Source organism: Lithobates pipiens, unplaced genomic scaffold (genome assembly GCF_037356315.1).
Source record: "Lithobates pipiens isolate NorthernLeopardFrog02 unplaced genomic scaffold, aLitPip1_a1.2 Scaffold_28, whole genome shotgun sequence".
Taxonomy (NCBI): Eukaryota; Metazoa; Chordata; class Amphibia; order Anura; family Ranidae; genus Lithobates; species Lithobates pipiens.
Genome location: NW_027507789.1, coordinates 58408102 through 58424390, shown reverse-complemented (window position 1 = coordinate 58424390; position 16289 = coordinate 58408102). Strand labels below are relative to the sequence as shown.

Below are 16289 nucleotides of genomic sequence, written 5' to 3'. Positions count from 1 at the left end.
TACCAAGGTTCGCCATCACTGATCTAAACCATTCCATTGTAGCTCTGGCTGTATGTTTAGGGTTACATAGGTTGGACTTTTTTCAACCTATGTGTGTGATTATATGTCAGTATTATATTGTGTATCCCTTTATGTTACGGTCCTTCAGGTGCTATTGATGCCCCCTGCTGAAACCACCGCCTGTGGTTTCACCGCCTGTGGAAGGGAATTCCACATCCTTGCCGCTCTTACAGTAAAATAACCCTCTACGCAGTTTAAGGTTAGGCCTCTTTTTTTCTTATTTTAGTGAGTGGTCACGTGTCGTCTTAAACTCCCTTGTGCAAAAAGGTTTTATCCCTATTTTGGCGTCACCAGTGTGGTATTTGAAATCATATCCCCTTTCAAGCATCTCTTCTCCAGAGAGAATAAGTTCAGTGCTTGCAACCTTTCTTCATAAATATCCTCCAGACCCTTTATTAGCTTTGTTGCCCTTTGTACTCTCTCCATTTCCAGTACATCCTTCCTGAGGACTGGTGTCCAGAACTGGACATCATACTCCAGGTGCGGCCAGACAAGGGTCTTGTAGAGTGGGAGAATTATCACTTTATCCCTGGAGTTAATCCTCTTTTTTTTTTTTTTTAATGCATGCCAATATTTCTGTTTTTCTGTTTGCTTTGTTAGCAACAGCTTGGCATTGCATGCTATTGCCGAGCCTATCATCTACTAGGACCCCCAGGTCCTTTTCAATCCTAGATTCCCCCAGAGGTTCACCCCCTAGTGCAGTGATGGCGAACCTTGGCACCCCAGATGTTTTGGAACTACATTTCCCATGATGCTCAGCTACATTGAAGAGTGCTTGGGAATCATGGGAAATGTAGTTCCAAAACATCTGGGGTGCCAAGGTTCGCCATCACTGCCCTAGTGAATAGATTGCATTCATATTTTTGCCACCCAAATGCATTAGTTTACATGTTTCTACATTAAACCTAATTTGCCATGTAGTTGCCCACCTTATTAATTTGTTCAGAAATTCTTGCAAGGTTTCCACATCCTGCGGAGAAGTTATTGCCCTGCTTAGCTTAGTGTCTTCCACAAATACAGAGATTGAGCTGTTTACCCCATCCTCCAGGTCGTTTATGAACAAATTAAACATAATTAGTCCCAGAACAGAACCCTGGGGGAACCCACTACCCACCCCTGACCATTCCGAGTATTCCCCATTTATCACCACCCTTGTAGCCAGTTTTTAATCCATGTACTCACCCTATGGTCCATGCCAATGGACCTTACTTTGTACACTAACAGTTTATGGGGAACTGTGTCAAATGCTTTTGTACCCAAACAAAATTGACGTCCTTTTTTTTCCCACAGCTTTCTTTGGTGGTATTTGATCACCTCTGTGGTTTTTATTTTTTGCGCTATAAAGAGTGACAATTGTGGAAAAACGCATTATTTTTTGCTATATTGTTTGGTTTGCACAAAAGTTATAGCATCTACAAAATAGGGGATAGTTTTATGGCATTTTATATTAATTTTTTTTTTTTTTTTTTACTAGTAATGGCGGCAATCTGCGATTTTCATCAGGACTGCAACATGACGGACACATGGGACAATTTTGACACATTTTTGAGATCATTGGCATTTATGCAGCGATCAGTGCTATAAAAATGCATTGATTACTTTAAAAATGTCACTGACACTAGGGGGTGATCAAGGGGTTAATGTGTTCCCTAGTGTGTGTTCTAACTGAAGTGGGGGCAAACTGTGTAGGGGAAGAGAGAGATCGCTGTTCATATTCCGTATGAACAGACAATCTGTCACTTCTCCCCTCAGAGAACTGGAAAGTGTGCGTTTACACACACTGATCCTGGTTCTCCCTGTGCCCCGAGCGATCACGGTAGCCCATCGGTGATCACAACCGCCGGGCACTCGCATCGGCTCTATGGGCAAGCAGGGGGGGGCACGTGCCCCTAGTGGACAAATGCAGAACCAACGTAACATGACGCCGATTTGCGCAGCCGAGCCTGCGGCAGCTGGTCTGCAAGTGGTTAATGTTAAGTTTCTCAAGTCTAATTCTGTCCTCTGTTAGCCATGAGGGTGCTTCCTCTGATGTGTCATGAGGACAAACACTGCAGTTTTGGTTACTGAAGCCCCTGATTCCCTTGTTAAGACTGAGAAGAATCAATTCAATACCTTCGCCATCTCCCCATCTTTTGTAACCAGATTTCCTTCCTCATTCTTTATGGGGCCAATATGGTCTGTCCTCCCTTTTTTACTGTTTACATAAAGGATTTTTGGGGATTTTTTTTTTCTCTCCTCCGCTATGTGTATTTCGTGTTTTATCTTAGCCGCCCTAATTGCACCTGCACTCTTACAAATCTTTTTGCATTCTTTTAAAGTCTGAATGCTGATGACGATCTCTGCTTTTATATGCATTTTTACATTAGAGATCCAGGACTTTTGTTCCCCTTTTTTTTTTTTTTTTATTTCCCAATGGGATGCACTGGCTAGTGCCCTTATTTAATATACTCTTAAAGCAAACCCATCTATCCTCCGTGTTCTTTGTTTCTAAGATTTTATCGCAATTTATATACCTAGCAAGGTTTGTAGTTTAGGGAAGTTGGCTCTTTTGAAATTCAGTGTCTTTGTGTTCCCCTTGTGTTTCCTATTTGTATGATTTATACTGAAGCCAATTGACCTGTGATCGATGTTTCCTAAATTGCCCCGTATTTCCACATCCATCATCAGGTCTGTATTGTAATTGGTAAATCTAGTAACACCTTGTTTCTAGTTGGTCTCTACCATCTGACCTATGAAATTGTTCTGCAAGACATTTAGGAACTGGCAAGCCTTACTGCGTGGTTCCCTCCGCCCAGTCTATGTGTGGATAATTAAAATCCCCCATTATGATAACACTTCCCATCTTTGCTAATCCAAATTGTGATATTGTCTCCCCTTCCTCACTCAGATTAGGAGGCCTAGTATTATTTTCCCCTTAGCGTCCTCCCTTTGGGGCTCTACCCATAAGGATTCCACCTCCTCCCTAGCTCCCTTTAATTGATGTAATCTCTCACGTTCACTTGTACATTATTCTTGATAAATAGGCATTCCCCTCCCCCTTTCTTTTACCCCCTGTATCCCTGCAATAAAGGGAATACCCTTGAATGATTTCCAGCTAATCATGAGAGCTGTTGAACCAGGAAATATCCACAAAATCTAAACCCTCCTCGTTTGTTGTTGTCCTGCTGGAAGGTAAACCTCCGCCCCAAGTCTTTTGCAGACTCTAGCGGGTTTTCTCTAACATGTTTTTGCTGTCCTGGGATTGGACAGGTGATCCGTCTATCAAAGTCCTGGGACCAGGAGGAGGGGCAGTATGTGACAGTGAGCAGCGGGGAACACGGCAATTGAAATTAAAGCTGTTATCAATGTGTTCCAAGCACTCTGATCATCCAGACTGCTCTCCTTTCTCTTCCCCCTCCGCGATCGAAGGACTCCCATTCAACCCAGGCTGCCGGCATTGGTGGTTTATCATTCATTTTATTTCCGCTTCACAATTATGTGCCACGTTGTGTTGGTCTATCACATAAAATCCCAGTAAAATATATATTTAGGTTTTGGTTGTAACTTGACAAAATGTGTTACGTTTCAAGCGGTATGGATACTTTTTCAAGGCACTGTGTTGTGCTCCTTCATGACCAAGTATCCTAATCTTGTCCTAATAGTTTCCACAACTTCACAGGTGGGGCTTGCTCCTAAACCACAGTAGGCTCAATCGTGTATATACAGTATATGTGACTGAGTTTGCACATGCCGCCCTGTCACACTAGATCTGCAGAAGTGGGTCGACAAGTGGTTAATATACTAGGCCAAAATATTATTGCCGAGTGATGTTTTGTCAGGCAGTGCAGCATGTAAATATTTGTAAAGCATCACAAAAATCCTATTTCTCTAACTTTCATTGACCGAAACAGCAGCTCTTATAGCGCCCCTTTAGGAGAGGACTAGGTAGAAAGTGTTAAAAACAGCAACACTTGCACAGTACCGCCCAGGGGGCGGTCCTACTGGCTATAACCCCTCACACTGCATCCAGCAGCTCAGTTTGCTTCTGCCTAGTGTAGGAGAAGAACATTGCTCCCGTTGGGACCATTGGTCCTGGGAATTTTTTCTTTTTTCCTGCATTTTTTGATTCCTGTGATCTACAATCAACAGCCGGGCTGGGTGACAGGCTGGATAATATAGATCCTGGTAGTCTCCCCAGCCTGGCCATCGAGCGTGAGCAGGCCCTAGCTATGTGCTTGCTTGGTTCGGCCACAACATGCCCTGTCTAATCCAGGGGCAGCTGGTGAGCTATATGCTCCAGGGCACACGTATGACCGGGCTACTGCTGTCTGTATCAGTGTGCCATGGCCAGCAGCCACCCCGTACTGCTTGGGTGATGGGTCTGTTTGTGGAATGTGTCCAGCAATTCCCTGCAGGAGGGGCAAGAATGGTTCCACCTGTCTCGGCAGGATGGAGCAGCTGGGCATTCCCTGCGAGGTCGACTAGGGGGTCTCTCACTCTCCCTTTCTTCTCTTCCTGTCCTTTTCCTCCTCCCCATGCTATGGGCCGCTGTTTGACTGGGCACATGGGAGTACGGTGCATGTACCTGGCTGGGGGTCCTCCATGGGGGCTCTGGGTCCTGGCAGGTGGTTGCGCTGGGTGTTGGGCGTCTGCTTGTCCTCTTTCTTGTTTCTGGGCCATGGTGGGGTCTCCGCGGCCATTTTGTTGTAGCTTCAGACAGTTTTATGCTTTTCAGCCATTTTCTAGTAGTTTGGCGGGCATTTTCTTAGCGCCCTCAGATGTTTTTGCTGAGGCAGCCATTTTCTAGTAGCCTCAGGTAGTTTTGCCTCTAGTGCTGGGTGCTTGTTTCTTTCTAGAACAGCTTGCTTTCCACACAGACACCTCGTGGATGGCACAGGGGAGAGCGGACTCGGGGCCCCGCTGTGACAGGCGTCCCCTGTTCTGATGTATCATAGGATGCAGACCAGGTCTGTTCGGACAGTGAGGATGACTCAGTGACCAGGTCAGAGCAGGAAAAGACACTTGTAGGAGCATTTATTACAGCGGTGCGGGATACCCTAAAAATGGAGGATACGGCTGGGTCATCTACAGAGGTGTCTGTCCCTTTTGGGTCCCACAAGCATGCCTGCATGGCTAAGGTGTTTCCTTACCCAACTTATTTTGATAAGTTTATTTACAAGGAATGGGGAAAACCGCAGCGGGCCTTTTCAGTCCCAAAACGCATGGCGGTGCGTTGCCCCTTTGAGAAGAAGAGTCTCCTGAAGAAATGGACATCTCCGATTGTTGACCCCCCCGGGATCCAGGTTAAATAAGGTAACCACGATTCCGGTGGAAGGGACTCCTGCTTTCAAGGACCTGGCTGACAGAAGGGCTGAGACGGTTGCCCAGTCCATGTTTACCGTGGTGGGGTCAGCACTGCGGCCACTATTAGCCACGGTCCTGGTATCGCAGACACTTACAGAATGGGCTAAATTGTTGCACAGTGAATTGGAGAAGCAACAGGCTTCCCCAGTGTGCGGGGAGCTGGCGGACCAGTTGGTGCAGGTCCTTAAGTATGTCTGTGATACGGCCCCCCTTGCTCGCTAGAGCCTCAGTATCGGCAGTAGTACTACATCGCCTGACTCGGCAGAAATGCTGGTCTGCGGACCAGGCATCTAAGAAAGCACTGGCGGATTTGCCCTTCCAGGGAGAGAGGCTATTTGGAGCCTCGCTGGGCGACATTATTAAGAATGTTACTGGGATTAAGAGTACGTTACTCCCACAGTCCAGAAAAGGGAAGGAGCCACCCCGTAGGCAAGGGTCCTCCTTTTCCGCTCAGAAGCAGATATTTTGTCCGCCCGGGTCGGCAGGTAAGTGTTCCCAGTCCGACAAGGTGACTGCTGAGGGACAAAAGCCGTCCCTGGTTTCCCAAGCCAAACAAGCCTGCGAGCAAATGTGTTACCACATGAAGGTTTGCCCTCGCCCGACTCTCGGGTGGGGGGGGTTATCTTCGGGAGTTTGCAGCCCGGTGGACCTCCCTACTTTCCGACCAGTGGGTTTGTGAACTGGTTTCCTCAGCGTACAAGATGGAGTTTCTTGTCCGCCGAACTGATTTTTCTTCCCTCCAACCTGCATCTTCTGGCTTGTCGGAAGGCCCTGTTTGGGGCAGTACAGGGCCTGCTGCTGCGCAGGATGATAGTACCTGTACCAACGCCGGAAAAGTTTCAGGGTTTCTACTCCAATCTGTTTGTAGTCCCAAAGGAGGAAAGGGTCCGTCTGGTCCTGGACCTCAAGGCCCTCAACAGCTTTGTGAAAGTACAAAGGTTCAGGATGGAATCAGTTCGCTCAGTGGTTGCTGCACTCCATCAGGGGGATTTTCTGTCACCCCTGGACATCAAGGAGGCATACTTTCATGTCCCCATATGCTTCTAGGGGATCAGCACCTGCTCTTCGCCACCTATGATGTAATTGAAGCTGGCTCCTCCCATGGTATGGCTTCCTTTTGGGTAGTCTACTTTGCATGATGTATAATTTTCCTCTGTGGCTACAACAGCAACCTTCTCTTTGTGCAGCTAAAAAGGTAATCTGCTTCCATTGCAGAAACTTGAGAGGAATATTCCAGTTTTTACTATTTGTATGGCTAGCTGCTATTGATGCTCACATGATTTAACAGCTGATCTTGGGTGAGTTGTTTCATGTGGCTATGCTGATGGGGACCCCCCCCCCCTCCTTATTAAGCTCTATTGCTGTCCCTTTCAATAAAATCTAAAGAAAAATTAAGAAATGAATAAACTGTAAATGCTTTGTAATAGCACAGTGTATATTTTCTTGAAAATTGTGTGATATTATTTAAACTTTAATTTTACCTTTGCAGATATTCATCCAAATAGTGGATGCCTCTTCTGTTATCACTTGGGACTTTGACGTTTGTAAAGGGGACATTGTTTTTAACATTTACCACTCAAAGAGGTCGCCACAAGTGCCCAAACGAGATACTCTTGGAGCTCACGGCATTACATCTCCTGTGTGCAACAATGTGCAGTTAATTGACAAGGCTTGGCAGCTGGGCCGAGATTACAGTATGGTGGAGTCTTCGCTGACCTGCAAGGAGGGAGAGAGCGTGCAGGTAACATTCTTTATTAAAGGATAACTAAACCCAAGGACAAACACATTGCAGTTTACCAGTCCAAAGGTATGGTGGCTTCACTCATTTTCTTTAACGCCATTAATCTTGACAAATGCAGTGTTTTTGTCACTTCCTGGGAGATGAACTGGAAGCCAAAACATTGTTATCCTCCTTGTGTACTACAAATCCCCTCCCCCTCCTGTAATGGAGATGAGCAAAAAGCAGACATGTTTAAAGTCCAGCCCTGGTGACCACTATAGATCTAGTGGAGGAGTATGTCTAGCCGCCACGGGGCAGGGAGAATATTCACAGGGTTACCAGGTGACAGTAAAGGAAAATGGTATAAAAAATAAAACAAATGCAGACACCACATCTAAGGGACTGGTATATTTCTGCTGGGATTATTTACGCTATAAATGTGGGTGTCTTTCATTTATTGTGTGTGTTGCCACAGTTGCAAATGCATATTTTTTCAACAGGGTTCTCATGTGACCCGCTGGCCGGGTTTCTACATCCTGCAATGGAAATTCCACAGCATGCCAGCTTGTGCCACCAGCAGCCTGCCACGTGTGGATGATGTTCTTGCATCCTTACAAGTCTCCTCCCACAAATGCAAAGTAATGTACTACACCGAGATCATTGGCTCTGAGGATTTCAGGTACAGTTAATTCAGAGCTGCATTTTGAAGCTTATTACTTTTAAAGTACTGTGTATAATAAACATTGCCATTATAGTAGATGATAACCCGATTACTAAAATCAGATATATGCTTTCACATTCATTTTCAAGTAATTTTTAATATTTGGAAATCTGCAGCTTTCATTAAAATAACACCTGCATAAAGGTCTTTTTTTCAGGCACTCTCTTGGTAGGGCGAAAACACTGTCTGTTTCCCAGTGTGTCTTCTGCGTTGTAATGCGGGGTACCCAGCGTGCTCAATGCAGAGAAAAACGTACAGATCGTCGTACTAACACACACCCCCCCCCCCCCCCCCCCCCCACACCAGAACGCACTGGCAGCCATTGGCCTTTGCAGATAGGATGCTAGTTTTTCTGCATGCCCAATTGACAGAAACTATACATGCTGTCTGAATGTCGGCTGGTTCCTGCTGAACCAGTTGATATTCAGATCGTGTGTATACAGGTTTACCCTGTCACACATTCTGGCAATGGAGATTACAAGTGGCTATTAAAACACAGATTATGCAGGCCTGGTCCCCCTTTTATTTTTTCACAAAAAAAAAAAAACAGCCATCGCTGAGTTGCATGTATGTAGACAGGAATAGCTGTAGGAGATCGGCAACACTGAGATGCAACAAACAATAAAAGCAGCTGAAAAAAACACAACCATTTGATACACCATGCTTTAGAACTTGAGTTAGGTTTTACTTGTACAGTACTTTAGATAAAATTTAGTTTTTACCTTTTTTTTTTTTCCCCTCCCACATCCTTTGTTGCATTACTGTAATATTGATCCCTCTTTGCTGCCACTTCCTGCCTGGCTTTTCTCAAGGGGGGGGTGGCTTCTTAATAAGAAAAGTGAAACATGCCTGTGTAATGAGTGGTAAAATGGCTACTGGTAGTTCCCATTGAGAGAGTTTATGACAGGAGACGACACCAGAGAGAGGCACAGGAAGTGCCCGAACAAGGATCTTCATCTAAGGACCTCCAACCTGGTATTATTTTAATGGAAATTGCAGATTTAAAACCTTGAAAATCACCTTTAACCTGTTTAAAACCTGATCTGAGGTTTAAGTAATTTGGTTTACATCTACTTTAATGCCACATGAATAAACAGGCATCTTTTCTTTGCAGATTTTAATCTTTTCTCTATGCTTGTCTTTAGGGGTTCCATGACTAGCCTGGAATCAAGCCACAGTGGATTCTCCCAACTCAGTGCTGCCACCACATCCTCGAGCCAGTCTCATTCCAGTTCCATGGTGTCCAGGTAGCTGGTTCTTGAACTTTTATCTGCATCAGTACAGCTGGCAAAGCAGATACTTCACCTTCCCTCAACTGATAGACCTAATCCCACTTGTGTATCAAATTCTAAATCATTTACCATTTATTATTCTGCCTCCCTGATAAGTTTCAAGGATTCACCCTTTAACACTCTCTAAGACCATGTCCGATAGTATGTGCAAAAAAATGTAATTAGAGCTGTGCTCTCATGCGTCACCTTCTTGATGGCAAACTGTCTGCTTGAGTGATTATATATTAAACATAGCCACTTATGTCGGAGGTATAGCTAGAGTAAATTGGGTGTTCTTTTGAAAACTTTAATATTAAAAGCAGCCAGGACCTTATGCCCATTTTTTAATCGTGTAGTCAAATCAATGTCACCTGTGCTGCAGTGTATTTCTATGTTTATCTTGCTGTCATCCTTTATGATTTAGGGAACTAATACTCTCTTTGTTCTCTTTCCAAACATCACTTATGCCTTCCATTTAACCACCTCACAGTCATTCCTGTGTGTCTGTCCATGGTCATTTGAGTTCTTGCATTTCCATTTTTAAGCATTAATTTCCCATCTCCATTTTATCCCCTACTATTGAGAACCTGTATAACTTTTAATTTTTCTTTGTTCCCCCCTCCCATTTTTTTTAATTCCCTTTCGTTCCTTTTGGTTGTTACAGAGAACCCCTCCCTCTGTCCGAGTCTGTGCTCCCCTCTTTCACTCACCCCCAAGACCTTAAGGCTAATCCAGATGGGCTCCTGCGACTCTCCCCATCCTTCTGGGGCCAGCACTTTTCCACACTCTACACTCTCAGACCCCCCGTCTTCCTGCGATGGCCCACATCCTGGCGCCTCCCATTCATCCGGGAGGCTGTGGGAACAGCTGCTATTGAGACAGAGAGCACCGACTCCTCCTGAGGGCATGCATAAAGCGCTAGGGTATTGGATGGTTTGCGATAGATTACAGGTAGGGTTGGCATCCATGGCATTCTGCTCCCTGCCAGCTCGGACAACACCACGTTAAAGCACTTGGCCTTGGACATCTGTACTTGTGGAAGAGTTGGCATGTGTCGCTCGCACAACTGTTTCAGTATATATTTCCCAGTGCAATAGGAACTGTGATATTCATACGCAATAGGCACGTGAAATCTTGCAACCACCTGCTGGAGAGGTTGGGTCAGCAAAACGAAGTTGTACATTTACATGCCCATGAGAGTCTATTTTGATTAGATGTTGCAGAGTGGCTGGCTTTGTCATATGGGGAGTGCTTTGCTTAACGTTATCTACAGGACTAGCCATATACTTCTCTTAGCCATGCCCTTCCACTGTTATCACTGTCAGAGGTGGGACTAGGATTTAAAACTTTTTTTTTTTTTTTTTTTTCTTAACACACAAGAAGCAGAAATTGCACTTTTTTAATCATGCAAACTGCATCACCTGGATTTTTAGCTATTGTATATGAAATTATAGAAATAGACAATGGTGTTTTTTAATGATACAACTGCATGAGCTAGTGGACTATATGCATTTAACTACATGCTCACAGTGACTTTGTGTGGTCTAATAAACAACCGCTTAAAGGACCACTCTACCGAAAATTCAAGTTACCTTATGAGAAAGAGCAAACGCTCACAACTTTCCACGTAAGAATCCCCATATCCGGGAGAGCTTTGATATTTATGGGACCCTGTGTATCCTATTGCCCTAAGCTAGCTATCATGGTAGATCAAAACAGGCACCGACATGGTAATTGACAGAAGTCATCTGTATATTTAAAAACATTGCTTCTTACTCTAATATATGAAGGTTAAATGACTGAAATTTTTACAATCTCCATTTTCATATTCATCAGTTAAAATCCTTTACATCGGGCTATAAAAGAGCAATCCTCTAAGGCCACTTTAGTTGAGGAAAATTTACAAGACCATTATCCCTTCATGTTTAGACAGGTTCTCTTGCTTATGAAACTTAGTTGACTGGATAATGGTCCCCATTTGCGTAGTGAAATGTTAAGGCTCTAAAGTCTGATTTAGAAATAGGACTAGATCAAGACAGGAATCCAAACAAAAATATTAATCCATTCAATGCCTGCAGGGACACAAGATACAGAAGAGAGAAAACGCTACACCATTAATTGGGAGTCTAAAATGTACTTTCTCCATACAAAGCCAATTAATTTTGGGCTGCATACATCTTCCTTCATCAGGCTGCAACAACCAATTGCAGAAGCCTATATCTCAATAGAATCAATTGCTTGTTCCTGATGAAGGGGGCAATTTAAAACTCCTCAAACATGTTGGATTATCTTCTATGAGAACATAAACCCATTTTGGACCCTAAATCAGTGCTGTGGCACTTTGTCTTTTCTGTTCAGCTTGGATCCCAGCTGAAGCTTCCTATCCTTGGACACGTCAGTGCAAGGGAGCTCAAGCCACCTAGACATTGCACTCTATATTATAGATCCAACTTTGTACAGAGAGACCTTCAGAATTGCAACACAGGACCTTGACTTCTATTTCACTGACTTAAACGACCACATAAATGTTTTGTGTTTTTAGAAGATATCTTGTACTAATTATTGCATATCAGGGGAGGAAATTCCTAAGTAAAACGATTTTCAAACTCCATAACTTATCACTTACCGACAGTGCTGGCATTTGGTTAGTAAATCTATTGTGGAGGCGTGTGATGCATAGGCTGGGAGGCGGGCCACTGGGCACCAGACACCCTCTTGGCAGCTTATAGTTTTCGCTATATGTGCAGGGAATTGTCACTTTAGCTGTTGGCTATAGCAACTCGTCTGTCATTTTTATGGAGCAGATTTTAATACAATAGCTGATTGGATGCTATGGCCAACATATACCTGCCATATAAAATGTTTAAGTGTGTGTAAGGAGCATTACAAGAGCAGGAAACCTAATTGAAGTGGGGTAGGATGCAGATCCTATACTTCACATAATCTCCTGCCTGCTTTGCCAAAGTCTTTGCATGCACTGAGCTAGTAGCTGATGTTCACTCTACAGCCTTGTAGATAGGACGGGTCTGCACACCTATAGAGGTTAGATCTTAGAACGATATGCCATTTGCACCAAAGAGAACATTTACTCACATCTAGTATTTCATCTTTACATTCAAGTGTATATGATCCCTGTCCAGGTAAAGTTAGTAGTGTACACTGGCTACTATTTGTAATGAAAACTTCTACTTTGACATAGGGGACAAATTTGCACAGGACAAATGATTGGCAGAAGGGCGCTGGTCCTAGGAGACATAGATCTTATTTGTTATAAACGTGTTTTGTAAGTGTGACAACTGATGGGACAGAAATGCACAATTCCATATTTTTATTCCAGATTATCACTGCACGTTCATTATTTTTAATTTCTTGGACTGTCATTGCGTGGTCTGTTGTTTTGTATGCATGAAAATATGAATGAAAACCCCTTCACCTGTTTATATTTTTTTTCCACTCCTTTTACAATTATGAGGCTTTCCTAATCTTCTAGAAATAAGGGCTGATTTCCCAGGTGGCAGGGCTGTGCCTTGTTACTTGGATACTGTGTAGACCCCCCCCCCCCCCCCCCCCCCCCTCCCTCCCCCACTTTTTCATACCACCAGGCATTAAGACTGGCATCTGTATCAAAGCACACATTGGTGACAGCTTTGCAGGCTAGTGTAAGACCTAGCAATCTTAGGACATGTCCAGCCTCAGTGCCAGAGGTAGCTCATCTTATAGGTCAAAACCTTGCAAAGATCATTTGCACACATTTTTCTCTCTGATATATCCCATTTGTGTTTTCTCTATTGCACCAATATTCTGCATTGTCTTAAACATATCAGTTCTGAGTTTCTTGCAGGGGAGGGTGTGAATGTGTGTGACCATAGTATTTTGGAATGACATGACCTCGGAATATGTTCTAACAGTTAATTTAACATACATGTATGTAGCTTTTCAAAGCATTTTTTAAAATGTTAACTATAATAAACATTGCAGTAAAACAGCCATGTGTGATGTCTCTTTATTTTACATTGCCAGCTCATGTGTATGATGGAGAAAACGTTACCCTCGTTTATTAAATAACTTCAGTGTATTCTGCAGTTGTAGATGTACTAAAGCTGAAGTTTTGGTATGAATATTTTTTCATAATTACATGCAGCTTTGGACCAATGTTAGGTATGTATGTGTCATACCTGGTTGATCTCTGTGGAAGCTGGAAAGCAATGTAATAAACACTCCTACTATAGTGATCTCCACCCATTCGCAATTTACTACAGATGGGCGGCACTGATATGTCGCTGCTTGCTTTTACCCGCCAACACCCACTGTGATTGTACACAACAGGACTCTGTTAGCAAGTCCCAGCCAATGATTTATGGCCCGGGACCTGCTGATTGGCCGTTTCCATTCATAGCCCAGAGCTCTGTACAGAGGGAACAATCTGTTTCTTCTCCCTGCAAAGCAGGGATATTTAGTAAAAAGCCACGCATAATGCACACACTACACATTTAACCCCTTGATCACCCTAGCTGTTAACCCCATCCTGGCCAATATCACTAGTAAGTGACCGTATATAGTATCTGATCACTGTATTAGTGTCACTGGTGGTGGCGGTTAGTCAGTTAGTGTCAGATTGCTCACCGCAAGTCCCACTGCTGATAACCGCCACTGAAAATTGATCACATCTGATCAGGCCTTCAGTACATCAGGTGTATCTCATTTCTTGAGACACTAACAAATCAGGAAAGTAAAAATACCCAAATGACCCCTTTTTAGAAAGTAGACATTCCAAGGTATGGCATGGTGAGTTTTTTTAAGTTGTAATTTTTTCCCATAATTCTTTGCAAAATTAAGATTTTTTTGTTTTGTTTTTTTACAAAATTGTCATATCAGGTTATTTCTCACACACAGCATATGCATACAACAAATTACACCCCAAAATACATTCTGCTACTCTTCTCGAGTATGGCGATGCCACATGTGTGAGACTTTTACACAGCCTGGCCACATACAGAGCACCAACATTGAAGTGGCACTTTCAGACATTCTACGAGCAAAAATGACACCTCATTTCACAGCCACCTATTACACTTTTGAAGGCCCTGGAGTACCAAGACAATGGAATTGCCCATAAAATTACCCCATTTTGGAAAGCAAACACCCCAACGTATAATCTCTGAGGCAGAATGAGTCTTTTGAACGGTTCATTTTTTCCCAGAAGTTTTTGGAAAATGTGGAAAAAAAATGAAAACGCATTTATTTTTATCTTTTTACACAAAGTTGTCAATTTATAAGATATTTCTAACACATAGCATGTATATAGCAAAAATTACACCCCAAAACACATTCTGCTGCTCCTCCCGAGTATGGTGATACCACATGTGTAGGACTTTAAACAGCCTGGCCACATACAGAGGCCGAACATTGAAGTAGTATGTTCAGGCGTTCTAGGAGCAAAAACGACACATATCATTTCATTCCTACCCTTCACACTTTTGAAGGTCCTGGAGCACCAGGACAGTGTAATTACCCACAAAATGACCCCATTTTGAAAAGAAAACCCCCAAAGTATATTCTATGATGCATGGGCTGCAAATAGGTACTCTGATGGCCTGGTGACAAGTACTCGGGTACTCTGAAGGGCTGTGACAGGTACTCTGATGGCCTGGTAACAGGTACTTGGGTACTCTGATGGACTGTGAGTGACAGGTACTATGATGGGTGGTGACAGGTCCTCTTTATGGGGGGGGGGGGGGGGGGGGGCGCAAATCAGTGTGATTGGTGTGTACTGTACGAGATGTTACCGCAATTTCCTCCTCACACACGATCGGTGTGAGGAGGAGAACCCGGTAACATCTCGTTAACCGTGGCTTGATTACATTTAGTGATCGGCTGTGAAAGGATCACAGCTGATCATGTGGGTAAACAGCCAGCCAATGGCTGTTTACCAGCATCGGTGACGAGCAGTGTTCTCGGGAACATGCCGCCACCGACGTGCACGCACTGTGCTCGGCGCGTGCACCGACGTGCACGCGCCGAGCACAGTGGGGGGTGTAACCATCTGTGTTCGGCCGTGACTTCATCATGGCAGATCACGTGGTGCCCAATGGCTGTTCACCCCCCTCGGTGCAAGCGGTGTCTCCGTGACACGCCTCCATCGAAGAAACAGGGATGCTTGCGCACGATCGAGCGCATTCCCTGTTTAAACTGGAGGACGTCATATGACTGCCTCCAGCCACAATAGGTGCGCCGCCTGGCCGTCATTTGATGGCCGGTGGTCAGCAACCAGTTAAAGTTGAGCTGCATTTGAAAACAAAAAAAGTTCATATTGCAGCTTAGCAGTCCCTAGATGTGATGTCTGCCTTTTTTCCTTTATACCTAGTTATCCTGCCAGTAACACAAATTCCGCCCTAACTCACTCATTGTCCTATATCTATTAATGACCAGAAAGTATTATCCCCTTCATAACCAGGGCATTTTTTTTGCATTTCAGCACAGTGCTACATTTACCTGGCCATTGCTCGGTCATGCAACACTACACAAATTATATTTTTGTGATGCTGTGATTGGCCCAAGCACCAAATGATAGCTGTGGGTCAATCTGAGCACCCTGTACCATGTCATTAGCTGTAGTCAATCACAGATCACAATAGTGAGCAAGAGCCATTCAGGACAGCTAAAACTATTGCTTATAACAGTGATCATCACTGTTTTATAACCAATAATACTGTTAAAAAAACAAAAAAAAAAACCTGATCACCCACAAGAGTAGTACGGTGTCACCATTGTGAACTAATCTGGTGAGAGTATAAAAAAGGGGGCATTTGGGTATTTCCTGGCATAAAATGTCCTGCCATTTTAGGGCCTCAAGAAATTAGGTGTCAGTACATTAGGTTTACGATAGTAACTTTTTTTTATATATATATATATCATAGTTTGTAGCCTTTATAACTTACACACATACTAAGTATACACTGATTTGGGTTATATATATTTTTTTTTACCAAAGAAATGTAGCAGACTAAATTTACTTTTTTGAAAAAAAAATTTTTGGGTATTTTAAACACACAAATCCCTGTTCTGTCAGGGGAGAGGAGACATCGTTGGTTCTACTAAGTAGGAACAACGATATGTCTCCTCCCCCAGTCAGTCCTATCCCCATACAGTTAGAAACACTAACTAGGGAACAGTT

The 16289-nt window shown here is 43.7% G+C and overlaps 1 protein-coding gene across 2 annotated transcripts in view; it reads left to right on the top strand.

The window, feature by feature from the left end:
• SEC14L1 (SEC14 like lipid binding 1) overlaps positions 1 to 13100 on the top strand; it is a 97293-nt gene extending 84193 nt beyond the window's left edge. For both annotated transcript variants that reach the window (XM_077459272.1, XM_077459273.1), the window contains exons 15-18: positions 6893 to 7144; positions 7624 to 7802; positions 8990 to 9091; positions 9780 to 13100. In XM_077459272.1, the coding sequence (XP_077315398.1) occupies positions 6893 to 7144; positions 7624 to 7802; positions 8990 to 9091; positions 9780 to 10017 (771 nt within the window). In that variant the 3' untranslated portion in view covers positions 10018 to 13100. The remainder of the gene's footprint in view (positions 1 to 6892; positions 7145 to 7623; positions 7803 to 8989; positions 9092 to 9779) is intronic.
• The last annotated feature ends 3189 nt before the right edge of the window (positions 13101 to 16289 follow it).